General features: G+C 35.6%; 3 protein-coding genes across 6 annotated transcripts in view; 1 reads left to right on the top strand and 2 right to left on the bottom strand.

The window, feature by feature from the left end:
- Nucleotides 1-2,870, bottom strand: part of obscna (obscurin, cytoskeletal calmodulin and titin-interacting RhoGEF a) — a 44,720-nt gene extending 41,850 nt beyond the window's left edge. Inside the window, exons 1-6 of the mRNA XM_059504410.1 lie at nucleotides 2,864-2,870; nucleotides 2,301-2,567; nucleotides 1,956-2,117; nucleotides 1,220-1,324; nucleotides 879-1,145; nucleotides 445-714 (exon numbers count right to left, since the gene is read on the bottom strand). Of these exons, the coding sequence (XP_059360393.1) occupies nucleotides 445-714; nucleotides 879-1,145; nucleotides 1,220-1,324; nucleotides 1,956-2,117; nucleotides 2,301-2,567; nucleotides 2,864-2,870 (1,078 nt within the window). The remainder of the gene's footprint in view (nucleotides 1-444; nucleotides 715-878; nucleotides 1,146-1,219; nucleotides 1,325-1,955; nucleotides 2,118-2,300; nucleotides 2,568-2,863) is intronic.
- A 4,393-nt stretch (nucleotides 2,871-7,263) lies between these two features.
- Nucleotides 7,264-14,498, bottom strand: zgc:153738 (uncharacterized protein LOC558115 homolog). Its single transcript, XM_059503876.1, has 19 exons — nucleotides 14,226-14,498; nucleotides 13,694-14,021; nucleotides 13,503-13,616; nucleotides 13,228-13,413; nucleotides 13,041-13,112; nucleotides 12,224-12,429; nucleotides 12,039-12,123; nucleotides 11,764-11,868; nucleotides 11,516-11,591; nucleotides 11,309-11,415; nucleotides 10,008-10,094; nucleotides 9,803-9,864; nucleotides 9,118-9,200; nucleotides 8,875-8,982; nucleotides 8,582-8,781; nucleotides 8,399-8,485; nucleotides 8,135-8,312; nucleotides 7,722-7,960; nucleotides 7,264-7,466 (listed from the first exon to the last, which is right to left on the bottom strand). The coding sequence occupies exons 1-19, from the start codon at nucleotides 14,234-14,236 to the stop codon at nucleotides 7,347-7,349; spliced, it is 2,454 nt and encodes an 817-aa protein (XP_059359859.1). The 5' UTR covers nucleotides 14,237-14,498; the 3' UTR covers nucleotides 7,264-7,346.
- Nucleotides 14,361-26,579, top strand: alkal1 (ALK and LTK ligand 1). 4 transcript variants are annotated; one of them, XM_059503873.1, is made up of 7 exons: nucleotides 14,813-14,891; nucleotides 15,397-15,485; nucleotides 17,436-17,702; nucleotides 22,082-22,135; nucleotides 23,214-23,297; nucleotides 24,717-24,790; nucleotides 25,926-26,579. In XM_059503873.1, the coding sequence occupies exons 3-6, from the start codon at nucleotides 17,447-17,449 to the stop codon at nucleotides 24,779-24,781; spliced, it is 459 nt and encodes a 152-aa protein (XP_059359856.1). In that variant the 5' UTR covers nucleotides 14,813-14,891; nucleotides 15,397-15,485; nucleotides 17,436-17,446; the 3' UTR covers nucleotides 24,782-24,790; nucleotides 25,926-26,579. The 4 variants fall into 4 exon arrangements, with proteins under 4 accessions (XP_059359857.1, XP_059359858.1, XP_059359856.1 ...); XM_059503874.1 differs by lacking the exons at nucleotides 14,813-14,891; nucleotides 15,397-15,485 and adding an exon at nucleotides 14,361-14,499; XM_059503875.1 differs by lacking the exon at nucleotides 15,397-15,485 and having other exon boundaries at nucleotides 14,760-14,891.
- Nucleotides 26,580-27,803: the final 1,224 nt, after the last annotated feature.

The raw sequence follows: 27,803 nt of genomic DNA, 5'->3' as shown, positions 1-27,803 counted from the left end.
AAATAAAAGAAACTTTAATTGAAATAAAAAATATTTAAATTATTTCAGCTAGTTGCCCATCCAAAGTGCACACACACAGCAGTGAACAAACACCCAGAGCAGTGGGCAGCCATTTATGCTGCATCCCCCAGGGAGCAGTTGGGGGTTTGGTGCCTTGCTCAAGGGCACCTAAATCATGGGATTGCCAGCCCAAGACTTGAAGCCACAACCTTAGGATTAGGAGTCAAACACTCTAACCACTAGGCCACGACTTCCCTGTAAATACTGATGTACTAAAATAACTTTAACTGAAATAAAATAAATGACAACTACATAAAAACAACACAAAAAAATTGTTAAAACTAAATTAAAATAAAAATTAAAAGCAATTAAAGCCTGTAATATTGGCAACTAACATGGTACCAATTTGTTGAATATTTGCTGAATATATGAGAAGATAATTACCTGTAACTGTGAGTTGAGCTTCTGACTTGCTCTTCCCTGAGGTGAACTGCACAGTGCCACACATACTACTGTCGGTTTGAGTGAAAATGAGTCTGTTCGATGTTCCTTGCCTCTCAATCCGGATTTCTGGACAGGGACATAGTATCTGCCCATTCAGGGTCCATTTGGGTGCCCTCTCTAACTTAATACTTGTTTCCACTTTAAAACGAGCCTCTTTAGGCTCCATGACCTCCACAGAACTGAGTCCTTTCAAAATGCTGATGGCCTGCTCTGTAAGAATTCAGTATTCACTGCATAAAAGTCTTAGCATTTCAAAAGGATAAATTAACAGACTAAATGAATTAAAAGTAGGCTAAGAATTCTGTTAAATCAGTACTTATATTGACACTGGGTAGTAAATTGTATTTAAAGTCTGATTAAATTGAACTTCTCACCCTCTACAAACAGCTGGCAGGAAGTCCTGTCATCGACAGCATCACAGGTAAAAGTGTCTTCATCTGAAGATCCCACATCATCTATGATAAGCTGTCGGTACACGCCTTCACTGATAGTTTGGTACTTCCTATTTGGCACAATTTCATGATTTCTTCTGTACCATTTAACCACAGCATTGGCACGAGAGACCTGGCACTCCAGCAAGGCACGATGTTTGTACATGGCGATCTTCACTCTCAGGGGCTTCACAATATGAACTGGAAGCTCTACAATGATAATCATTGTTAAATTTGAACAAAATAGAAAAAAAGTATAAAAGGTGGTTTGCTTTTTTTTTTACCTTTGACTCCCAGTGTTGCTGTTGAAGAGACCCTCTCAGCAGTGAATCTGATCTCACCAGCATCTTCTGGTTTGACTGATTTGTAGGTTAGGGAGTGTATTTTACCTGTGTTTATGAGATTTGATTGAATTTGAAAGAGCTGAAGAAAATTATAATCCAAAACAAAACATGATCATATTCTGTGAAAGACTTTTTTGGTCATCCTCAAAAAGTTTTATATTGTGACTTTTAAATCAATATAAAAATGAAATGAAAATCAACATGCATAGGTTTAAACCGCTTCTTTTTACTCTGAACTCAGAAGTATTTTTCCACAGCATTTTGTATTTGCTGAATACAAAATTTGTAACATTAAAAAACATAAATATCATGAAATCTACTGACAAAACTTTTTTTATTATTATTATCTGTTTGTTTATTTATTTATTTATTTATTGCAGGCTTGTTATATACGTAAGTGTTTAATTTATTTTTTTATCAACAAATAAATTGCTAGAAGTAGGTGGAGTAGGTATATATATATATATATATATATATATATATGTGCATTATAGCTTGAAAATAAACTAATCAACTTTAGGGTAGATTATAGTATAATGCTTTTCATATGGAGTTCTTTTTTTTTCATGACTGAAAAAAAAAGTTAGTTGCCATGTTTGTCACCATATTTTGCGAACGACCCTTGAATGTACATAATAAGCCACCAGTCAAAGTTTACTCAACCTCTCACACATACCTTCACATTTTATTTTAACATTGTCCCCAGCTCTCAACCGGGTGTCATCCTTGTACCACTTCCCATCCACATCTTCCCAGTTGACCTCACAGATAAATGTCACGCTCTCCCTCTCGGTCACACTGACATTCTGAAGAGCCTTCACAATATTTATATTCCTGGCTGAGAAAAAGTAGACATGACAATAAACCTGCTACTGTATCACAGGCAGCTCTAACAACTTTAAACTGACAAAGACTGTAAATTATCCAAAACTTCTAGGTTCTGAAGCATCCCACCCATTATCCCACAAAGAAATTACTTTATACTTCATTAAATACAGGTTTCATATTGATGGAATAGTACCTGTGACTGTCAGCATAGCAGAGCTTTCAATCCCTTCAGCCTTGAAACAGATGACACCCATGTCAGCAACCGTGATGCGCGTGAGTGTGAGTGTGTGTTTTTTGCCCTGCGTGGCAATTCGACAAACAGGCCTGGATTTAAGTGGTACCCCATCCCTGCTCCATTGACCCTGGACGTACGCATGACTGAGGACCACCTCAAATGTACAGGCTTCTTTCTCACACAGCGTCACATCTTCTAGCCATTTTACCAACTGAATTCTATTCACTTAAGACAAAAATTGAATAATTATCAGTGTTTCTTTTTTGTAACAAAAACTGCCGTATACGAAGCCCCTAAAGTGACAATTTGAGGTGAAATTGCTGCGTGCACACATTCTCTCTCTTTAACTTGCGTGCGCGAGCTATACTGTCACGTGACACGTGACTCGCGCCAAATTCTTCTACTGAAACGTGCCCATGCGAATGTCACTTAAGGGATTTCATATCTTCTTAACAGCAGTAGTGTAAAATAAAATATGTTATGATAAAATTCAAAATGCTTAATTAATAAATGAGTCTTACATGCCATGTTTAGGAACTTGTCTTCTCACAAGCCTTTAGGAATGGCCAGCAACTTCAACATTAGGGCTTTACTGCTCCAAGTTGAATTCTAAAAAGTGTAATCATATACTCATTGACACTGTAAAATAATTATGAAAAGAATTATGCTTATTATGCTGTTGTTGTTATTTTTACATGCACATCATTTCTGTATCAAGTTTATTCGATTATCAACTATGTGCTTAATTGACAAAATACAGTATGTCTAATTTAATGTCTAAAACCATTTTGCATATATCACAGAAACAGATCTTACTGATGAATACAACCTGTGGCTGCTCTTATAATATGAAATATGATACTGACAGAAATAATATTCCCTACAGCTTACACTCCCTCTATTTAATTAGTTAATAATTTGGAATGCACTGATGTCTCTGCCACTCTAGCTTACTTTATGGTGGGTTCATTAATTTTTGTCCATATGTGCAGATACAACTGATGTTTGTCTGGGTCAAATAAAGAGACAAAGGCTGTAACTCCTTACATTCGTCTTTCTCACATTACAAACAAACACTTGTCCCAGTTGTCCCATTTCACCAGCGTTCAATAGTTGCTCTCGAATGTATATAATACTTTGAAACATGACACCATCCTTGAGATTAAAACTCAGAAGTTTTGAATATTGTATATTATTTTGTATTAATCAGACTATAGAGAACAACTGGGAATGTAAATAGTCTAAAATTAGTTTAAGTCTCATATCTTCTTTGTGAATCATGCATCTGAACAACAACTTGAGATCAAGCGTGAGAAAAAAAGTTCATACTGACCAGATTTTTAAGAAGGAACAAATGGATTATCTTCCGTTTTACTCACCATTAGCCAAATCTGACATTTTCTTCGCATAAAAGTCCAAAAGAGACACTTCTTATCATCATGTTTTGAAGCTAGCGACAATAATACCAAAAGACGTCAAGGCCCACCTATAATTTTCTGTAGTTCACATAAATTCCTTCAGTATTATCCATAAAACTTTGACCAAAGTTACCCAGGTCAGTGTGCTATCCCTGTTTCCTTTGGCAGACAAGCAGCTGAAAGTGTTTTTCTTTTTTTTCAGCTTTCCCAAAGCCTAATACCGAACAGCTGACATATCTCCAAAATAACTGTGCGTCATTATACATAAAGATAGAAACATCTTGGCTGCGTGGAGCAAGTCATGCCTGCTAGCATTGTTTTCATCCACCGCAGATGACTGACCACCCACCTTTCTCAAAGATGGTTTGGTTCATAACAGTTGGCCTATTTACTATATATCATATCTTACTACACATGCCTTAACAAATTAACCCAAAGAAACCAATTCACAGGACTAATACCCAAAAATGTAATTGATTCATGTTGTGTTGACCAAATGCTTTTCACAGTAGCACAGGTTCATGAATCATATTTCTCAGATAGTTGCCAAAATAACTAAGTTGGAAAGGTAAAAAATAGATTAAAAGATCCTATAACATTCAGCCGTGAAAGCACTTGTTAGATCATTCTAAATGCTAGACTAGCATCTGATCAAGCTGTTATGCAAAATAAGCAGGTTACATTCTGACAACATGTTGCTGCAGTGTCTCTACATGTTTAATTGAAATTTTGAGAATTATTTTCCATTGTTTGTTCTGTTGGAACTTTGATAGAGAACATCTTAAAAAAATGAAAAATAAATGAAATAATTTGTGAAGAGAATGTAAAGTGAGAAAAAAAATATTTAAAACATATTTTTCATTTTCATTCAGTAATTTTTTCCAAATATAGTTTATAAAAAATGTTAACATCACTGACATAAGCTGCACAGATTTGTCATGATTTGTCTTGATGCATAATGCTTGCTGAACAATGTGAAATGGGTAATTTCAGTGTTAGCTGCAACATACAATAATTTGATTTGACAGACTAGCTGAGCTAGACAAAACAATTGGCTCAGCCAATTACATGAGTTTGGGGGCGGAACTACCTGTTTTTGCTAACCGAAAAGGTGCATGTTCAAAAACTGACATTATTTCTGTTTGGTAACTAAATAAATGCACTACTTCACCTTTACCCGTTTTCACTGAATAAACCTGCAGGACTATTGCATTTAGTAAAGTCTGTCTGTTGAGTTGCAATCATCCACCAAGCATGTGCAGAAGAAATCTCAACTCAAAGTGACATGGACGCAATATTACAGATGGCCCTAAGACACAATATAAATAGCAATTTGTTAAGGAACCAGGGCCATGTGAGAATGTGTTAGGTGAAATTAGAACTTGACAAAACAGCTGAACACTTCACCTAAGCTCACAGGTCCTTGTTTGGATCCCATCTCTGTGAGTTTCACATGTCCTTTGGTACTGTCTCTCTCTACCCTGCTGACAACAGATTTACCAAGTGCCATAAATCAACTTGAAGTCACCTTGTTGCTCAAAATATTATATTGCATTGCTCTCCATACTATAATTTTTATGATTATAATTCTTAGCAGATCAACTTTAATCAATATAATTAGACTCAAACTATTTTATATACACATTGTCAGAATCATGCTTTAGAAATATTTAAATATATGTGACGAGTGGGGCGGGGCCTCGAGACCGGTGGGACGAACAGGTGTAGTTCATCTCCAATCACTCCCCCGGCCTCGCTCCCATGTCCCTCGGCCCCGCCCCACTCGTCACAATATACATAAAGCAATTTGGCTAAATTCACTCTGTAGTACCCATGACAATTGGAATGTAAGTGTAATTATAGGGAGAGAGAAAAATGCATGTCTTTCTGGGCATCAATGATATTAATGCTGTGCAGCTTATTCCTGTATCATAAGTGTAATGAGGCACCAAAACCTTACTTTTAACTTTGTGAAATCAGAGTGCACTGCACAAAAGTTCTGCTTCTAAATATGCAGATCTACATGTTTACCAGGACTGAGTTGCACTGCTCTGACAGAGTGGCTGTCTATTTGTTGATCTGAGATAATCCCTTAAACCCTAGTCTGGGGGCTGTCTCAGTTTCAGCCCAGACCAATCACAACTCCACAACTCTAACTGAGCTGCAAAATCCCCGTCTCCCATTAGTTGTCCTTGATCTGAAGCACGTACTGTCTTTTCACCTCTATGTATGGACCCCAACAACCCACAGCAGACCCAGGAAGAATTCTTATGCAGGGAAACTTTTTAGCTTGACATTAATAAAAACACACATTTTTAGTTCAGGTTCAGTTGAGTTTAGGATCAATAAGTGGTTATTATTAATCTAGTTAATTAGCAAGGATGAATTAAATTGATCAAAGTGCCATTAAAGAATTGCTACAAAAAAAAAACTATTTTAAATAAATGCTGTTCTTTTTAAAAATGTAAAAATCCTGACAGAATATCACGTTTTCCACAAAAATATTAAGTGGCACAACTGTACTAATTACTAATGTACTAATAATGTTTCTTGAACATCAAATGGTCATATTAGAAAAAAAAAAGATTGAAGAATAATGTAACACTTAAAACTAAATTAATGGCTGCTGAAAATTCTGCTTTGTCATCCAAAGAATAAAATACATTTTAAAATGCATAAAAATAGAAATCATTTTTTTTTTCAGTATTTTACAATATTACTGTTCTCATGTTCTTTTGATCAAACAAATGCAGCCTTGCTAAGCATAAAAGACTACAAACTTTTGAACGGTGGTGTAAAGGGAACACTTTACACCACCACTGCTCCGGGTGTACGTTCACAGTGTGTGTGTGTGTTCACTGCTCTGTGTGTGTGCACTTTGGATGGGTTAAAAGCAGAGCACGAATTCTGAGTATGGGTCACCATACTTGGCCGAATGTCACGTCACTTTATCACTTTACTTTATTAATAAATCTGCTGGACAGATCTAATGAAGTAGAGAAACACCCAAGTAAGTGGCATAAAAATGTGTGTGTTTGCCATAGACATTTACATTACATTGGCCATTTTTAACCCACCACAATAAGAATTTTACTGGTTAAAATAATTGAATCTAAATTTAATCTGAGATTTTAGCAGCCATCATTTATCTGACTGTTATATCACTATCACTCAGATTAATGTATCTTCATTATTTTTGCCCTAGCACTTTGCTTTTGAGGTGTAAGCATGTTAGTACTGACAGTGACACTTTCTTGTCAGTTGCAAAAATATTCAGGCAATGCCAGTTTATTGAGGGGAAGTACAGAGTGTAAGATATGATAAGCCCTGTCATCATGTTTTTCACGCTGGGGTATACACTCTTAAATGGACTAGGAGATACGCCTTTCCTCTTTAATTGAGATGGTATCTGTGTATTTATAGACCCACAAGCTCTTTTCCACCCCTCAATTTGGATTTTAATCTACAGCTGAACAAAAAACATGCATACTGTCATAAGATAATGATGTCCTAAGCAAACTGAAACATTTATTGGTAAAGGCAGGGAAATTTGGTACTATGGTTGCTCATGTTAACACTTATATTGTTACTTTTTTCCTTTCTTCTTGCCACCTTTGTTCCCTGTTTTTGAGGACTCTTCATCACCCTCTTTCCCTAAGGCAGCTTTAATTCTCTTCTTTCCAAGGGGAGTCTTGGCATACCAGTTCTATGGAGAAAAAAATTAATTTATTGAAAAGATACAGTGTATACATAGCACTTGTATATCATTGCTCTTTTGTTGATTTTGATTGCTTCGATTGTCCTCATTTGTAAATCGCTTTGGATTAAAAGCGTCTGCTAAATGACTAAATGTAACTGTAAATATAGAGGAGACTAGAAATTATTGTCAAGTTAGCTGTTAACTTCAATGTGCAATGCAATGAAAAGCCATGGTATCAGATATTTGAAAGAGTTGACTTACTTTTAATGCCTCTTCTTCCTCCTGAAACACAGGGTCGATTCTTGCAAGTGGAGACACAAACTCTGAGGCAGTCAGTGGACGTTTAGGAAATTGCTGAATGCGCCGTTCGGTCAAGATGCTACGCACCACCTGTACCATGTGACCTTGTGTGTAGCCATCAGAGATCTTTGCCAGAGAGCTGAGATCAAGGTCACTGGTTACTTCTCCTCCATTCTTTTTTATCAGATCTTTCCACATTACTGTGACAATATGCATGATTGGAAACACTGTGATTTTGTTTATTTCTATTTTAGGCTCAGTAAGTTTTTTTAAAATAAAAAAGATCATTTAAATTGTATTTATGATTAAAAATAAAACTGATTTTACTGTATTTTTGATCAAATAAATGCAGCCTTGGTAAGCACTTAGTTTACCGTATCTTGATGCATAGTCTGGCCGAGGTATGAGGATGATCTTATTGTAGAATTTACACAAGGATTTCAGGTCTGCACTGTGTGGATCACTTGACGTTCCTACTATTAACACACAATCTTCTCCTTTGATGGACTTAAGGATCTTGGGTAAATCTTTCTTCAGACGTTTCGGATCTAACTGTGCACCAGAATAAAAACCAAGGAAAAAGCTCATTACACGTCATTTCACTACTAGACAGATTACAAGTGGGTTACACTTTTTACCTCCTTCTCCTCTTTTGGTACTTTTTTGTAAAACATCTTTTCAGCTTCTCCAATCCATATTACAGAAGGCTGCATCAGTCTGGCAACCTGACCAGAATACAGAATACAGAGTACAAAATACACCAAAATATCAACAGTTAACAGACCAGTATCAGATTAGGCAGATTTCACATTAAACTTTACCTTAAACACCACATGCAGCATCATCTGCAATCCACTCTTGCCAGGGTATTTTCCAGCCACGTTTAAAGGTGAAAGGTCAAACAGATTGGCTCCAGTCTCCCGGCAGATGGCATGGACCAACATTTTCTTACCCACCCCTGTCGGACCTACTAGCAGCATGGTCTTCACCAGGGGAGCCTTTTCATGCACTGCTTGGGATCCTATAGGACAAAGAAAATGTTTTATTTGATCCATTTAGCTGGTCAGCTTGACAACATATGAAGACGGTAAAAATAAGCGATTAATTTTCTCACCTAATGGTAAAACAGCATAAAGTGCTACAACTTGCCGAACATCAGATAAGGACGGCATAGGCTCAATGTCAGACTGTCGTAGAGTTGTGCCGAGATAGCTATAGTCCCCTTTAAAAACAGAGCAGGTGTGTATATAATAAAACCCCATTTATATAATTTATGAAAGGGCCAAATAAGCTTTAGAAGTGGGTTTTTTTCAAAATATGTAAATTTCTAAGAGAATTATAAAAAGATTGTAAATACCTAGATAATCTTTTAGTTTAACATTATCTGCCTTTTTCAGCAATTCCTGTTCAACCAGCTCTTCAAACAGTGACTCAATAGTCCTAAAAATAAGAGAGAGAGAGAGAGAGAGAGAGAGAGAGAGAGAGAGAGAGAGAGAGAGAGAGAGAGAGAGGAGAGAGTTTGATTAACTTGAGTTCAATGAGTTCACCATTTAAAAGTTTGGAGTCTGTAAGATTTAAAAAAAATGTTTTTAAAAGAAGTCTCATGTCAACAAGGCTGTATTTATGTGATCAAAACTGGAATAATGAAAAAAATTAATATTGTGAAATATTGTTACAATTTATTTCAAAACATAATTTAGCCTTGTACTGGCACAGGTATATTTTTCAGCAGCTACTGTGCTGTATTACTTTAGCCTTCAGTGTCACATGATTCTTCAGAAAACATGTAATATGCTAATTTGGTGCAGTTCTTATTATTTCTTAATATTATCAATACTGACAATAGTTGTGCTTTACTCTCACTTTTGCAAATCAAAATATGATCTGATTAGAAATTTCTCCTTTTGATTTCCATGGAAAAAAGAAAGTCATACAGGTGTAAAACATAACATCAGTGAGTAATTAAAAATATGAACTATCCCTTTAACCATTCCAAATTTTCAAAAGACACGTAAAAAAAAAATAATAATAAAAAAAATAACCTATCCGCTGTAAGGTCTTTGTCCTTCTTCTTTTTCTTTCCACTTTTTGATGCCTTCTTTTTCTGTGTATAAATACACAAAATGTGCATAAAGACAGTTTTCAATTTCTTCATTTACTATGTGTAACAATACACATATTGTATATAAAGTCAATGTCTCTGATGTTATCCAATAAATCCATGTAAACAGAAGTGATTTACTGTACTTTTGCAGCACCCTTGACCTTTCCGCTTTTTTCTTTATCCACAGCCAGCTTCCAATTAGCAAGTTCTTGTCTCATCAGTTCATCCACCTGAACGAGCAACAAAAACCAATGTCTCTGAAAGCTAGCATTAACATTAATTAAATGGCAATAATTGTGATACATGTGGGCTTAAATGTTTGATCTCAGGGAGACTTTAACGGGGTCATATGATGCGATTTTAATTTTTACTTTCTCTTTGGAGTGTTACAAGCTCTTGGTGCATAAAGAAGATCTGTAAAGTTTCAAAGACCAAAGTCTCAAATCCAAAGAGACATTCTTTATTAAATTTAAGAGTCAACCACTCCTACCTGAAATGGCTCGTTATAACAAGCGTCTACGTCACGATGTGGGAGAAGCTGTGTTTTGTTGTGAAAGCGAAACTAGATTGTTTAGTCTTCCAAAAGTGGACACAACTAGAAATCAGTGGTTAAGTTGTATTTACAACACTGTTCCAGATCAGTTCAACCCAAATATTCAGATGTGTGCAGTGCTTTTTGTGTTGGACAATGACTATTTCTTGTGAGAGTAGCCTATAATGCCGATGTCTGTTTCTAACTTTGCAAGACAGCCTGGTGCTTCTGACACACAGTCTGTAACTACGTTTCCATATGTAAAGGATTTGCCACTGATGATTCAAAAAACGAGTTTGGAGCAGTGTAGAGTAACTATTAGAGCTTGTTGTTTGTCATTTCTCCGATCACAAATGCAGACATGGTTTCATATTTATGCAGCGCAATTCGCAACGCAATGCGTAAAAAGACAGTATGGGTCATAATAATCAGTTCCGGTAATTATGTCCCCACTGGATGCAGCAACTGCCTCGATTGTAATGGGTTTTATTGGTATTGTCACGTCGTACCAGGACACAGCATCACAGTATGGTAAGGGGCGTAAGATTTCCATCACACGCTTGAGGCATTTGGCAAATCACAATGCACTGGATAGCTGGCCAATCGGCTTACATCTCACCTTTCAGAATGATGACATTAGTAAAAACTGACACGTTTCAGAAGGCGGGGCATACAGGAGAAACAATAATGTACATTATGTGGGAAAAAAAGTTTTTTTTGAACCTTAAAATACATAAACACATTTGAATTACACCAAATACACGAAACAATGATCTTTTTAGCAACATCATATGACCACTTTAAAAAGAAAAACAGCAGTAAATGGAAAACAGCATGTACACACAGATCAGCTAACAGCAGTAGCTGTAGTTTCACAACAAGCTAAAAGACATTCAGCGAACCATCAGTCACCTGTTTTCTTATTTCCACCTCAATCTCTTTTCTTTTTTCCTCCTTGATCAGCTCCAGCTCATGTCTTTGACTAAAATTCTTGATCTCGTTTCTTTCTTTCCAAACCTCTGCAGATCAGATGAGATAATCACACTCACACCCTCTCTCTTGAGAATGATATGTTGTTCTTGTAACACACAAATGTTTAAATAATCAATTTATCCTTGCCAGAAAATGTCTTGTGTCCCCTCTCAAGATCTTCCAGATAGGCAGATGGTAGCATCTTCAGTCCAGGCTCTTCCTCCTGTGATAGTACAATGATCTTTCATATTAGAAGAACTACACTTAATGAGATATACACTAGAGAAATACTTGGTCATCATATTCACTAATGTTCTTTGCAGTGTTTTCCTATTTTGACATTGTGGTTTTACAAAATTTTTAAGTGCACGTCAACTCCTTTCATCAATTCTTACCTCGTCATTGACTTTTTCTTTCTTTCCTTTTTCTTTTGTCTCCTCCTTGCCCTTTGGATTTTTGTTGGCATCTTCCTCCTCCTTTGCTGCCAGTTCTTCTGCCAGCTTCAAAAGGAAGACATGATTGTGTCTTACGAAAACATGACAAACATAACAGTTTTCTTTAACCATAATCATACTGAATAGGATGGGTAAAGAACATCCCAAACAAATGTAACTTTACTAAGCCTTTTCTATATATATTATGTTTTGGTCTAACATGAACATATATTTACCTCCTCAGGTGTTTTCTCTGCGAATATAAGAGCTGAGCCTCCATCCTCCTCCTCTGGGTAGTCAGGAAATGAGCCTGTTGCATCACTATTCACAAGTACTCATTTTAAATGTTGATAACAAATGCTCAGTAAAACACCCAGGTAATATTAATTGTGTGCAACCACTGGCAAGGGATCCCACTCACCGGCACTCTATGAACCACTGTCGGATCTGATCTTTCATGGTCTCCTTCATTTCTGGGCCCTCCACTTCCTTGAGCTGATAAATTACAGATCCAATAGATTTCTGATAGTCATCTTCATGTTCGTCTTGTCTGGTCCGCCTGTTGGCCTCATTACTTAGAGCATCCAGCTCGGTTTGGGATGGATAGGACAGTTTTGGATCCATGGCCTGAAGATGGCACAGCCAGAGAATGAACAAAGAGAAACAGTATTAGAGTTCCATCTACTGGTGGCAACACGGTGGTAGTCAAAACTCACTAAGTAGTCAAGCTGCAGAAACACAATAAATGAACTCCAAAATATTTATGACTTACTTGAAATATTTATGTACTAGAGTTAAGTACCTCTTTATTCAGCGAGGATTGATTAAAAGTGACAGTAAAATCTTTTACATTTTTGCAACAACAACAAAAAAATCTTTATCAAATAAATGCTTTGTTTTTTGTTGTTGTTTTTTTTCATTCAACACTGATGATAAGAAATAAATATTTCTTAAGCAACAAATCAGCATATTAGGATGATTTATGAAAGATAATACTGTATGTCACTGAAGACTGGAGTGATAAATTGGTGTGAGGAATAAACTACATTTTGAAATATATTAAAATAGAAAAGTTTTTTTAACTGTAATATTTCACAATATTTCATTACTGTTTTACTGTATTTTTGATCAAATATATGTAGTTTTGGTCAGCACAAGAGACTTCTTTCAAACACATCAAAATAATTTATCAACCCTAAACTTTGAATGGTAGAGATACATATAGTATTTCATCTTACCATTCCAAGAAATATCATTTCCTCTTCACGTAGCCTTTTTGTAAATTTTCTTTGCATGAAACCTCTCCACACCTAAACAGAGATTAGAATTAGTTTAAGAAATTTAGGGTAAGAATTTTTTTTAGAGTAAACTAATAGTAATATATTAATTATAACGATTTTGTGTGAACATAATAGTATATTTTACCTTCTGGATACAAACTGCGGCCTGGTCAGTGCTAACTGCCTCTTGTTCCTCAGCTCTCCTCTGTCTCTCAGAGTCTCTGTGGATCTCTCTCATGAACTTTGCCCTCAGTCGGCCTTGCCGTGCTCTTTCAGCCACTTGGATGATTTTAATGGCCCTCTCCAGAGTCAACATGCGCATTACAGGAGGCTTTGGGAGGTAAGAGAAGTCATGTAAGCACAAACAATTCCAATTATTGTTGTTTATGATGAAACATGAGCAACTGAACTCTTTCCTGCCTTTTCTGTCACATCCATTTGGTTCAATATAGCAGCAAACATTCTTTCTCTGTCCTGCAGCACTTTGTTCCGCTCCCAAATGAAATACCTGGGAACTGGAATCTCAAGGTCCTCCTTTGACAAACATGATTGAAATGATGATGATTTCGGTTTAAATATGTTTAATAATTACAGCATTAAAAGACACTCACAGGGGTAAGTTTCAGGTCTTGGATGATGTCATCCATGTAGTGGTACTCAGAAAATTCCTTTTCCACCATTTCGTTCTTGAGCTCCAGAACACGGCCCATCACACTGTCCAGCACCTGCCTAATCACACGCCTCTTTTGGGGATGAACGCTTTGGTCATAGGCCTCTTCCAGCTGCCTGAAGATCTGCACATAGCGGACATAGAAGGTGGCGAGCCTTTGGAAGAACACCACTCTGTCTCTCTCAGGACGGAGAGGTTCTTCTGGGAGTTCTTCATCCAGCAAACAGCTGAGCTCCTCGTGAGCTTCAGACCACAGTGTATTGTATGTGCTGCCAGAGACAAACTCATTGTTTTACTCATTAGATTGATGCATAAAAGCTAAGCTATTTATATGAGAATAAAATTAAATAGTTTTCTTAACCTTAAATTAAACATGAAAGGGACTATATTGTAACATTTAGAAGAATTTCTAATACAGACATTTGACAATTTACATTTTTGAAGCACATTTACTGTCACTGTAACCTACAAACCTGTGCGACATCGTTTGCTAAAATCCCTTCGGTTTGTTTGTATCGTAGGAGTTACAGCACTTCCTCTCCACATCTATCACAAGTAAGAGTCTGTAGCGGTAGTCAAAACATTCACTTTTGGGGGGTAAAGATAAAGTTTTGCACAGTTAGAACGACAGTCCCGACAACAAATAATGTTACTCCTGAATACAACTCATTTCTAGAGCAGTGGGAAGTTGGATACATGGCTGACTAACTTGCCTGAAAGTTGTTGTCAACTCAAGTTGTTTCTAAGGTAACGGTTACGTAGAACGGTAGAAAGATCAAATGTCGAACGGAAATTTGGCCCGGTGATTGAATTACATCAGCGTTCATTAATGTACACATGATGTTGTTGTTGGCATGTAGGTATACACAGGTTAAATAAAATATAATATTAATGGAAATGTTTTATTACCGTTGAAAGTTACGTAAGTTCAAAATATTAACTGTAACAATATAAATGTGTGGCTTCTTATTGGATCAATAAAGGTAAACGTCATATTATTCGAGGAGAGTTTCAAGTGGAACAAATAGGGTGACCAAATTACCAATATAGTTGTTTGTTGTAAAATAACTTTATTATTAGTTTATTGTGAGTTATTCGGTCCCTGGTATGAACGTGACATTTTGACATCTTAACAACAGGTAAGCGAAAATTCATTTTAACTCGGCATTAAATATAGGTATAAGTTCACAGAGCTTAATTCAAATCATATTAATTCAAGTAGGCCTAGATACCAGGTGTAAAAATGTGTTTTAGTCTACCGTGGATGTGTGGGGGTAAGGCGATAGTACTTGTAGTTTGAAAACACACCGCTTGGTGTCGCCCAGTACAACATCTTTATTGCTTGTCCGTAAGCGTTAGAGTTCATATGAGGCTTTAAAACATCCTAAGTAGACTACAGCATTCAAATAATCATATGTCTTAGATATTTGGTTAAAGGCCATATTAGGACAGCGATCAGTGTTGCCTATATCTGTGTTGAGATTAGCTTTGCAATGCAGAAAATGCAGTATTCCATGGCCGTATTCCATGTAGAGTTAAAAAGTTAGGCTACTGAAAAAAGTAAAGCAGTTTGAAATGTCCTCATGCAAATGTGACATTTAAGTAGCCTATCTGAAGATTATTTTTTTCTGTTTCTAATGTCAGTATGAACCCAGTGTGCATCTTGAAGTCAGGAGGGAGCAAGGCTGTTTCCTTCAAATTCCCATATGAGAAGCAGGTTCAGTGACATCCCTGTAAGAGCAACAAGAGCTGTGTGAAACTGTTTGTCTTTTCGCATTGTACTTTTACATGGATTTAACAGAGAAGGACTTGTCTTTACAACTTTTGTACACCCAGGGATCCCCTGGAAAGATCATTAATGTCATCAGTCTAGGGTTAATGGGTAGATCACATCTTTAAACTATTGTCACTTTAATTATTGTCAGTATTATTTCACTATTGTAGGACTGTCCACCACCCAGAATTTTTAATTTCTTTTAACTTTTTAATAATAGTGTCTACTTTTTTGTTTCTTTTTCCTAGGGCATATCAGAATTAAAATTCATAACAATTTTCCTATTATTTATATAATTTACAATTAATACTAATTTACAATTAGTATGGTTAGTATAGTATAGTATAGTTTTTTGTTATTTATTTATTTATTTACATTTTTTGTATTAAAAAATTACATTTGTTTGGTATTTATGTATAGGCTACATTTTTATTTATGTTTTATAAGTAAATGCTGTACATTATTATTATTAGTAGTAGTAGTAGTAGTAGAAGTAGTAGTTGTATGAAAATATTGCCATCAAAACGTTCTTAGAGCATTTCAGAATTTAAATGCCTAACAATTGTTATTTATTTTTGCACTTTGCAATTAATACGAGCCAAGTTTCATTCAGATCTTCCCTCAAAAGTGGAAATGTAATTACCATCACACATAATTAGGCTCATACAAACTCGATATCAAATTTGAAGGCCAGATCTCCAGGACATGACCCCTGCAGGACCTTCACAGACCCCCGGGGGGGAAACTCTGTCTACATAGAAATATTAAGAAGCTTAAAGAAAGAATCAAGGTTTGAGTGCTTTACATAAGGTGTGAGAACAGGTTGAAATAATGTAATAATTGATCAAATATTTAAATGCTCAATATCATTCCAATCAGACCATTGATCTGTGTTTGCTTCTTATGACATACAAAAGTTAAGGACCCTGGAATTTATGCGTTAATGCGTGTAATGCCAGCCAAGTGCAAACTTGAGTTGGGAGGTGGAAACAAGCGGGGCTTACCAGGATAGCGCGCTTAGTGCAGTCACAAGACCCGACCATCCATGAACAAAAACATCCAGGCGTTATTTTCACAGCTCGACTACGTTTAAGCAAGTATATTTGGATATATGGATACTTGAGTTTCCCCATCATTTCCCTGGGGGGACATGGCGCGATGGATATCTCCAAGAACATTTACGCGTCCAATTCTCTGCCAGTTATGAATCTTTTAATAAACCGCAGAGAGGAGTTTTGAGACACTTTTTATAGTTATCTGAACTTCTGTGATGAATTCGAAACGAAAGGAGGGGCGAATGTCAAAGGAACTGACCACGAGTTGAGAAAAAAAAAACCTAAGGGAAAGATGTCTACATTTGCCACCCACCCGAAATCGATTGTATTACATTCAAGAAGCTTCGCGCTTGACGTATAAAAACAAGACGCATGTTCTCAAGAAAGACACGAGACAACAGGAACTGTTGGAAGATATAATTTTTTCTGACAACTTTGCGTGAACATCATTAGCCGTAGAAATCACCTACCAATATTCGCGTAAGTTTCTATGTTTGCTTACGTGAGTAGCCTACATATTTTAAGATTATAGTGTATAGTGAATTGATTATATCTCAGATTTTAAAAAGGTTTAAACGTAGCCTAGACAATGAAGAATAGTTGGATTTGGGTCAGTTCACGTACATTTAGGTACCGTTGTATTATTTATTTAGTTAGTTTTGCCTTTATTTGCAGAAAGTACAGAGTGTAAACAGGTCGAGAGTTTTAGGTAGCACTCGAATTTGGATGTCATATTTACTGCATAAACATCGGACCACTGCGCCACTGCTCTGCATCTGCGTATTTTACGCACGGTCAGAACATTTAGTACGAGGATGTAATGACTATGTTTGCTTGTTTTGTTCGTTTATCAGGCTGGAAAGCCATGAGGGCTGAGAAGAGATGGCACATATTGTTGAGTATGATTATTTTGCTCATCACCTCCAGCCAATGCATGGACAGCAAGGAGGTAAAGGAGTCGGAAAGGAAAACTCTGCTTAATCTAATCCTGCAAGTGATCGAGGACAAGCCCGCGTCCAGACGCGTCACCAGTGGCCTCTACTCTGTATCTCATGATGTGAAGTTTTCCTCTCGTGAAAAGACTGCACATTTGCCCAAGCCGGACAACAGCAGACCAATAGGTAAGCTGATTTGAGATCAGGTGATGATATAAAAGTAATCCTGGGAATTAACTCCTTCCTATTAGTGCGAGTTTTTCGTGCATCTCAACTGCACTTTTAATGCTTTAATCACTTAATGCATGGACAACTGTTCATATTTTGCCTTACATATCTTGAGTGAATTGCAAAGACAATAACATAACCTGTATTCTTTGAGTAATTTTTCTCAAAAAAAAAAGTTCAGTAAAAAAGAGACATGAAATTGGAGTAAGGGACACTTTCCTACTTTTTTTTTCTGCAGAGTGTAGTAAAATGAATGCTCATGTTAGATCACATAATGCTGGAATCATCAGTGTAGATCTAAGAACTGCTCGGAGAGTAGTTTAAAAGCTTGAGAAATCGTGATGCTGGTGGTCATGTAGGGGGAGACTGGGTATGGTTGTAACATGGGGAGAGTTGTAACAGCACCATTTCCACCTTTCAGGGATAAGCTATATGATAATTTCACTATTTACTTCCACCCTGATCTTATATGAATGGTTGTCAAAGCTGTTGGTATATGTGGATTTTATAAAGAAAAAGAATTATTTTGCTGTAAAAATCTTTTTTTTTTCACCAAAACTATATTTCGCTTAGTACTTAAACTGTTGCAGATAAAATCATGTAATTTACTTTAGAATAAATTGTAGATTCTCAGGCAAAATGTGATGCAGTTAAAAACCGCTTATTTCAAACCATAATGCTAATACAGCTAACTAAACACTATGGGGTGGGGTAAATTTTAGCACATTTTAGCATCCCCTAGAACTGAGAACTTTAATGTTGTCTCTATGGAGCTTTTTTGGCAGCTCAAAGCCAAAGGAAGTCTGGGTAAAATGTGCCCTATATGCAGTTGACATAAAAACATTGGTTTGTCACCATTTTGACTCTGATTGAGAAAATGAATATATAGACACGATCTCACACACAAAATTTTAATTTTTGTTTTTTGTTTTTTTTGTTTTGTTTTGTTAGACCTACATATTCTTTACCTCATTTAGGAAGTTTGTTCTAGTAGTCTAATTTACACACACACACACACACACACACTCCTGCATCAATCAGAACGTGAATTTGAGCTGTGGTCATTCATAGAAAGTACAACATTGTTTTGTATTTTTCTTTTAGATTGTTTCAATAAACCTATTTTGAAGCAAACTTTATGAGGTGGCTACTGTTTTTGCTTCTTTTGTATGACTGTTAAAACTTACTCCACTATGTGTTACATCTTACAACAGTAGTCGGGTGGATTGTAACAAGGGCACTCTATGTATTTGACATCAACTTATAAGGGCTGTGATATTCTTACAGAGGGCTGAATTGGTGCCTTTTGTAGTGAACAAATGTGGGTACTTTGTTTAAAAGTTTGAGCATTCAAGCTTAAAAGTTCAGCGGGTTACAGATATTGAAACAAAAAGTGTTACAATTATACCCAGTCTCCCCCAATGGTGTGTGCTGCTGATCTGCACTTTGTGAATAACGATTTGGTTATTTCGCATTTATGAAGTCAAATTTCTTTTTATTTCAGATTAATGAACCTGACCTCACTAAAAAAAAAAACAGCAAGAAACGATTCCCAATTGCACGTTTAGGCACAGACATTTCCATGTGTCTCACAAATCTAACATTTGAAATATGGCTTTTAAGAATCTTTTGATGTTATGTGTTCTTTACTTATTTATAATTGCTGTACTGTTATATTGCCCATGCCCCTAGCATACGTGATGCTTAACAAATGTGTTGTGTAGTCACATTCTACCTATACCAACAAGAATGGATTGTTTTAAACAAAAGCCAGATGCCTGTCCATCTTTGTCAATTACTTTTTTGATTTCTGAGACACCATTAATAGATAAGACCCCCATAATAGATAAGAGCCCCATCTACATTTTTACTATATATTTATTCCATTGAGACATCTTTGGATGAAATTATTGAACATTGCTTGTGTCTTTAAATTGTATTGAGATTGTTCATGCTGGAAGAATAATATGTTCTTATTTGTGTAATTTTCCCAAAAGTGTTTCCATTTGTGCTGAACTATACATGTGTCATTTGACAGCAACTACTGAATGTTCCATGTCACATCTAGAAGCTGTCCAGTGTTTTGATGTGTTCAGAGGCATTTTAGCATGTCTGTTACTCTTTGGAATAGTTTATTATACTCAAATACAGATGACAAAGACCAGGGGTGCTGCACAAGATCCCAGGCCCTATGCATAAGCAGTCCTAATGGGACCCCCTTCCCTTGAATATATATATATTCCAGACTTTTCAAGGGCCCTTTCTTCCTTTGGGGCCCTGGTAATCAGTACTGGTTTTGCCCCCTGTCCGACGCACCTGACAAAGACTTGTTTTTGTGCTATTACATGGTTTCTTCACTGCTGTGATACCCCATTATTTAATTTACTTAATAAACTATACAACAAATTTCATGAAAATTTGACAGTGCCAGTGCAAGTTTTCTGGTTGGGCTGATTCTATTTAAACGTCTTAGCCATAAAACAAACAAAAAACTGATTGACGTGTTGTTACACAGAATTCGGGTGCTAAAGAAAAAATACACCCATAAACATCTGCTATTGCTGATCTGGATGACCTTTGAATGAATTTGTTGCCTATAAAGTTTTGCTATGAGAATGATTCTACTCCAGCTTAAACATGCTAGTTTTGAAAACTGAGTTGATTATGGACCTTCATATAATCTAAACAGTCAACACACTGCACTGTACTGTACCCTTCTGGATAGAACAGCCCATTAGTATAGGCAGTTAGTCATCTTATGTAAGACTCGTATAGACCTAGAATTATCTTGATGGGTGTTTAATAGTGCATCATCTCTATGATTTCCTTATTAAAATGCAAAATATTGGCCCTCAGTAGAAGAATCTGTGTTGACATCAAAAAGGTAGAAAGGTAGAATGAATGAACTCATTCATAACACAGTGTTGGTTATCCTACATTCTGAGGCAGGTTAAAATTAGCTGCTGCATGGATTTGTGGACCTGACATTGATAGGCATTACAACTTTGCATGCAATAATCTCCTTACTCAGATAGACTGGAACTGATATGGTCTACATGTGGGGATGGTGTCCCAGGGTCGGGCGGGCCACAGATTGTACATAATTAGCAAGGACCCCAAGCCTCTAGCAGATTTACTGAGCACTGGATTATCAATCTGGGATTGCATTTTACATCTATGCTTTAAATGGCTGCCCGTCTTTCTTACGTCAAGCATGTAGTCACCACAGTAAAACACATGGTGTATATGACCGTAATCAGTTATATCATCATCTTACAAGGGGAAGTTTTCCAAGAGGTCGTTGCATGTTTGTACACTCAGGCATTTATGAGTTTGAGATCTGACAAACTGCTAACAGTGTTTACAAGACTATTAACAAAATGTCTGTAAATTCATCATTAATTGTGGGCTGATGCAAACTGAAGTCACGTTTTCAGTTTCGCAGAACCTTTGGGGAGGTTGTCAACAAAATAAATGGTTTATGAAGAATGTCTTTATTAAATATCAATAGAAGTCAGTGGTATGTCTTAATATAGATAGCGAAGTAAGCAGACTTACAAATGACTTCATGCCATGTGCTAGACAGTCCCAGGCTATATCACATTCATTAATACACAGTTAATGGTTATACTGTACAAAGTTGTCTCTTTATAAGGTTTCTTTTTTAATACACACTGTTAACTCAGAACAGAAATCTCAGTTTTTTATATACTGGCAGTACATTTCTATAAAACATTTTTTCCACTTGGCAAAGGCTTTGTGTTTTCAGCTCATTAAACACTTACCCAAAGGGATACTTGAGTAGTTTGAGTTTTATTTTGTTATACATATAAAACAAACTTAAAATTGCAATAGGCTATCAAAAATATTACACTAATGAAAGAAGTATTTATTAAAAAAAATAATAATAATAACAATGTGTGCATTTTGATTTGGAAGACACAAATTATAGTGGAATATCTGATAATATATCCAGTCAGGGACAGATTTCTCCACAAAAATACATCGCTTTTTCCCATTATCATCCATCCAACCAACCTCAAGCTAAATGCAGCATACCAGCTTCTATGTTTCTCAAACTGCTTCAGTTTGAGAGAAAGCTACTTTTAGTCTGTTTTGTTCACCCACAGTATTGTTTATTTCAGTTTATTTAAGAATCGTCAAATTTCTAATTAATAACCAGTGTTATATGAGTTAAAAGAACACAATTATGGTTTTTATATCGACGAAGGGGTATATTTACAAGCTTCTGAGTCTTATTGATTAGGCTGGGTACGGTGGTGGCACTGTCTTAACACTGTGTCACTTAACACTGTCTTCTTGTCTTTTTGTTTCAGAGGTTGTCCCAAGAGACATAAGTGTGAAAGACAGATTTATAGAACATTTTACAGGTAAACAAAAACCCATTTCAATATGTTTTATCTTTCTTGCAGTATTAAATATTTCAAGCAGCCCTCTAGATGAGGTCTAGATGTGTGGCTATGTATTCTATGTTCAGAATAGTGTACACTCTTACTGTTGCTGCAGTATATAATATGTATAATATAGAGTGCATGCACAGTGTGTGGAATTAATTTTTCTTATGACCTGCTACATTTGCTACATGTTTACTTTGTCCAATATTGTATACTACAATGTAGTGCATTCAACCTGACCTTCCATTTCCAGTGTCAGGAGTGAAACAGAAGTACAGTAATATCTATTTCTTGACTCATTTCATTTGACTGCCAAAAATAAAAGCCATTTTACAAAACTGGGTTATGAAAAAAGATAATAACCAGACACCATTCAATGACCCGAGTGCAGCATGTAACTTGATGAGGTCATGTGACAAAAATGTAGAATTCTGTTTAAAATGATGATTGTGGAATAAAACCAACTGTCTCACTTGCTATTTTTAAAAAGCAGAATGCAATATATACTGTGCAGTATTGAGTAGCCATTCTGAATACATCCTTTGTTTTCATTCTCATTCTAGGCATAATCTGAAATCTGTCTCATTAGAAATGAGCAGTTTTCATCCTGTAAAACATATTAAGGCCAGTCAAATAAATTAAGCCTGCAGTAGATTAACTTACTGTAGCTAAATTGTTTTTACAGCCTCTGGGTTGTGAAATACACTTTTTACTCCAGCCAAATGTTGTTAGGAAAAGCACTTTTAAGATGATTATTCATTGCCGATTCTTTGTTCACCTACGATAATTAGGGTGAAAATTTGTTATCCAGAAGCTCACACAATAAAAATTTTCCCTTGTGATAGCATGTCAATTGTTAGCATGTGCTAATTCTCTAGTTTTTGCACAAGTGAAAAAGTTACAGCAACTTTAACATTTTCTTTGTACAAGTTTGTAAGATTAGACATAATGCTTAAGCAGACATTTTGAAATTAAAAGCCAAATGATTTCATTCACCATAGTAATTAATCTATAAAATGCTAATTTGATGGTTGAAACCTTTTTTTGTTTCAAGCAGGGCCAGTCAAGTTTCCATCTGAATGCAGGACACATTTCCATAGAATTTATCACAATACAAAGGAATGTTCCAGACCATCATGTACGTATATCTTTTAAATAAGAAATAGTTCACCCATCTTCATTTTGGGGTGAACTATCACATTAAAGATTTTTACCTGTAGTTTCAAATTAGAATTATATTATGATCTTAGTTGATTTTTGTATAATGCTGCTTATATGTTTATGCTTGTTTATTTTGTAAAGACTTTAGAAATGCTGCTTATGTTTCTGTTTTTCTAAAGTAAAAAATAAAACATTTTGACAGGGCGTTACACCACAGTGAAAATGCTCCTCCACCCTTAGTCCTCATGGACTTCATAGTGTTCAGGAGAGGTTTTGAGTTTTCCATTAAATAACGCTTATCTAAAGGCGCAGCTTAAGTTTTACTCTGTATAGAGAGTATAAATGTCAAAACGAATCAAGTCTCCTTTTCTTCAGTCGTACTACATTTTATATTTTTTTAAATATATACAAACCAGCTTCCCATAGTGATGATCAGATTTATATTTTGGGTCACGACAGATGCCTGTTTCCTCTAGACATTGGCCGTTCAAGTGTTTTGTTTTATTTTTCTTGAGTAAAAACACTTGTGTGTTAGTGGCCAGCGAAGTTTTGTGAACTTGCCTCTCGACCCTCCTCTGTGGTTCTCAGTAGAGAAGAAAGAGTTGTGAAATTCAACCTGAGAAACTGTGGATATTTCTCTTCTAAATCAGGAACTATGAATTATTTCAAGTAGTAGTAGTAAAGAAAGTGCAGCATGCATATGACGAGCAGATATTTTTTCATACGATGGTCTTTTTAAACATGCAAATCTGACCAGCTGTATGTGAGTATTTGGCAGCCACGAGGAACGCTGGGAATGGCAAATGTATAATATATCATACGTAAATCAGAATTTCTGTCTTCCAGAGCATTTTTATGACATAAATGCTCCCTAAACTGCAGTAAACTTAACCCAAGATACGTTTACATGTATGGCAACAGTGAATCCAAAGCCATTCCACGCATATACTTTCAAGATACTTTGTAGTGTTTGAGTTCTGCTTTGACAGTCTCACTTTTAAACAGGATGGAGGGAAACGTGCCAGTACCTTCAGAGAAAATGATGGCAACGGTGCTTGGAACAGGACAGCAATGGGATGTTCAGACTTCACAAACACCATTAAGGGTGGAAGCATGTGCTGCTTGAACCCACACAGTCATTTTAGGCCATCAAGTACATTACTGGGGCAGAGATGAAGCTATTTACAGGGATCCATCTAACCCGTAGCCATGTTCATACTCTATACGTCACCCCGTGATGGCATGAGAGCTCCACTTAAAACTGAATTTCATCAGTGCTTTTGAAGTGGTGACGTGTGCTTCATGTCACACAGCACAAGCCAGAGAGTCAGCGTCTGTTTAACATTGTGAAAGCGAAAATTCCTTGTTTTCATTTCTTTTGTCTTGTCCTCAACAGATTATAAAAGATGTGCACGATTGCTAACAAGGCTAGCTATGAGTCCCCTTTGCACACATTCATAGAAACCGCATGTAAGTATAAAGCTGTTTTAACACATGTAAATAAGAGTATAAACTATTATGCGTTTGTGTGTATTTATTATTGTCTGAAACAAGAAAACTGCAAGATTTGTAACATGATAGCCAAGCCTGCTCCCGGTTACTGTTGGGAAAGTTTTGCATTTGTTTCTTTAACTGAAACCTTTTAAGAAACATTGAGTAAGATATAATGTCAGTTTAATCATGGCCATCTGGTACATTCTGAGGCATGCAGTTAATGCACGGTTCACACAGGCAGAATAGAACTTCCAGAGAGTCACATTTAAATTCCAATTGCAAATTTGCATTGTAACTAGGAACTAATCACTTTGAAGTAATTATATATAAAGTCATGTAATAAAGTCTCTCAAGAGTCCATGTTCTGGCAATTCAAATTTAAATGTATAAAGTCTTAAAGAAACTGATTTTGTTATATCATTATGTCTGTATAATTGATAAGAAAAGCAATGCACAAGCTTAGATCTAGCAGACTTTCCCTGTCCTGTGATATTTTTGTTGCAGTAATGCATTTTTTTTCTGATAGATCAAATAATTGTATATTAGATTGTTTAATAAAGTGATTAAAAAAACATTCTTGGGAAGTCAATCAGAGCTCACGTGTCAAAGAATCAAACATTATTCATTTAATTCCTAGAAACATATTCAAAATAGTTCACCACCAAACTGTGATGCTGGAATCAGTCTGTGCTGTGACATCATCAGCTGGAATGAGACATTCAAAGAACCTGTTAGTGAAAGGTGAAAGAATCCATTACCAATCCGAATGTCAAATGATGGGGCTGGTGAATTATGGTGGTTTTATTAGCTTATGATTTCTCTCGCTCAGACTGGTTTTCCTCTGAATCAATTAGAAATGCTTAAATTGCCTTTTATGATGTGAATAAGTGATTTCCATTGAAGTGGAGAGAAATTCATTCAAGTCTGAAGTTCATTGTTTCTGTGTATGACAGGTTGAGCTGGTTAAGGAACTTAATTTTGTACACTGTCTTCCTCATATTTTTTTCTAACTGTAACTGAATCCTAAAAGTTTTGATTGAAAATATAAAGGAAATTTGAATATGATTACATTTTAACATGATAATTCTATTCAATTCTGTATGTGTCACAGGTCCTGAGGATATAAACGAAGAAACTCCAGAGATGTTGGAGTAAATTATTTTTTCCAAGGAAGTGCCTTCAAATCACTGCAATTAACTGTCTTTTTTTTCATGTCATTTCCATTTCCAAAGTATAATGCAATTTTTTATTTTTATTTTTTGCTTATGTTTAAGTTATGTTTGTTTTAAAATGCTCTTAAAATATAGTTTTGCTTAATAGCTTTGCTTTTTATGTTATGAGTTTTAAAGAAAGTATTATTTATCTTTGCAGCCAATTATTTATTTAAATGATATGTAAATATTCCGTCCTGATTGCATTTGAATATGTATCTCACTAAGCCACCATTACTCAAATATATTTCTGTTCCAAATATATTATTTCAAATCTAAATATTTTATTTCATTCCTTACACTTTAAAAAAAGGATTGTGAAATATCTTACCATGCTGTCTTTCCCATAATATCTACCATTGGCACTTATTGAAATTCAAATGATGATTTATTTCGAATTATAAAAACACATTGTTTGATAACAATGGTAATATTGCACTGATGCTTTGAAAGAATAAAAACATTCAAGCATAATATTTGATTTCCTGTTTTTTTTTCTTTTTTTCTTTTTATGAATTCAAATTTTATTAAAATATTAATTTTAAAACTGTTTGATCTGATGATATATTTCTCTAAAGCATTCCTGTGGCTGAGAATAAATGACTCGAGCATGAAAACATATTTTGGGTTTCTTTTAGCTTATTTTGTTGGATGATTGATTGGAATATGGGTTGTCAGCTATTATGAAATCTGCTCAATTCCAGTAATTGAGCAGATTTCATAACAGCTGTCAACCTATTTCTTCTGTATCAAGGGGAATATAAGTTTATAAATCTCTCAAAATATCACATTCATATATCCCAACGGTGGGCACCAAGTCTCTGTCACTCTTCAATGTCTTGTTTGACTTAATTGCTTACATGCTTGTATAATACTTCTTTATATGTGCTGTCATGCAATTTGATTTGCACCTTTATTTTTACTTTATGTATGTATTTATTTTTAGAGTGGAGCTCAGCTGAGAGTCATAGCTCTGTAATTGTTTATTGGGATTTCGAGAGTTGCTTAGCTTGACTTTGTCTTGGATTAAATTAAATTATCTGTTTGTTTTCAACAGCTTTGCAGAAACAACATCGCTACAGTGTGGCTTTTTAGCAATGGAGTTGACTCCATATGAGAAAGTCTTAAAAGTAAAGCACACAAACAAGAATGGACCCTTTCAAATGAGCAAATAAACAGAATATTCACTCTTGGAGATCCTGTTCTTGTATTAGAAATTACAAACATTTTGTCTTCCCCTTCTGTTGGTTTTACTTAAACGATGCAAATTAGATACTTTTGAGATCCACTAAAACTGGCTTTATCTATATCTCCATCTTAATCAAATATTTCCCTGATCTGATCTGGATGGTTATTAACACAAACATGAAATGTGGCCTTGAGCTGTGTTTAATTGTTGTTTAGAGTGTGACATAAACATATTAAAGCAACCACTTGAATGCTGCGCCAGAACTCACAGTTTTACAAGTTCTCACGCCAGAATGTCTCTGAAAACTTAGCAAAATAATTAGTGTGGCAAATGCACCACAGGATCTTGCTTATCAGACATATTTGTCTTTCATTCTGTCTAAAAGGGTCATATATTGGAATTTTTTTATGGTGAATTTGGGTAATCTGGGACACCTAAACCCCAGTGTGTTTATTTCCTGTTCTAACAGAATTTAGTCAACAGGAATTTTACTATTCTGTTCCCTCAGGTTCATTTAGAATGCTATATTTTTCTTTCTTTCATTTTTCGAGTTTTTAATGAACATTTTGCACTCTCTCTCTGACCCTAA

The sequence above is a fragment of the Carassius carassius genome, chromosome 21 (assembly GCF_963082965.1).
Source record: "Carassius carassius chromosome 21, fCarCar2.1, whole genome shotgun sequence".
Taxonomy (NCBI): domain Eukaryota; kingdom Metazoa; phylum Chordata; class Actinopteri; order Cypriniformes; family Cyprinidae; genus Carassius; species Carassius carassius.
This window is presented reverse-complemented; position numbering and strand designations above follow the sequence as displayed.

Excerpts from the sequence above, each read along its gene's own strand:
- zgc:153738 (XM_059503876.1), bottom strand. Across the intron at positions 13,113-13,227 it reads CCGCAGTTTGTATCCAGAAG|GTGTGGAGAGGTTTCATGCA; the intron begins GTAAAATATACT and ends ATCTCTGTTTAG. Across the intron at positions 12,124-12,223 it reads CAGTGGTTCATAGAGTGCCG|TGATGCAACAGGCTCATTTC; the intron begins GTGAGTGGGATC and ends ACTTGTGAATAG.
- alkal1 (XM_059503874.1), top strand. The coding sequence starts at position 17,447 with ATGAGGGCTGAGAAGAGATGGCACATATTGTTGAGTATGATTATTTTG. Across the intron at positions 17,703-22,081 it reads GGACAACAGCAGACCAATAG|AGGTTGTCCCAAGAGACATA; the intron begins GTAAGCTGATTT and ends TTTTTGTTTCAG. Across the intron at positions 23,298-24,716 it reads GGAATGTTCCAGACCATCAT|ATTATAAAAGATGTGCACGA; the intron begins GTACGTATATCT and ends TGTCCTCAACAG.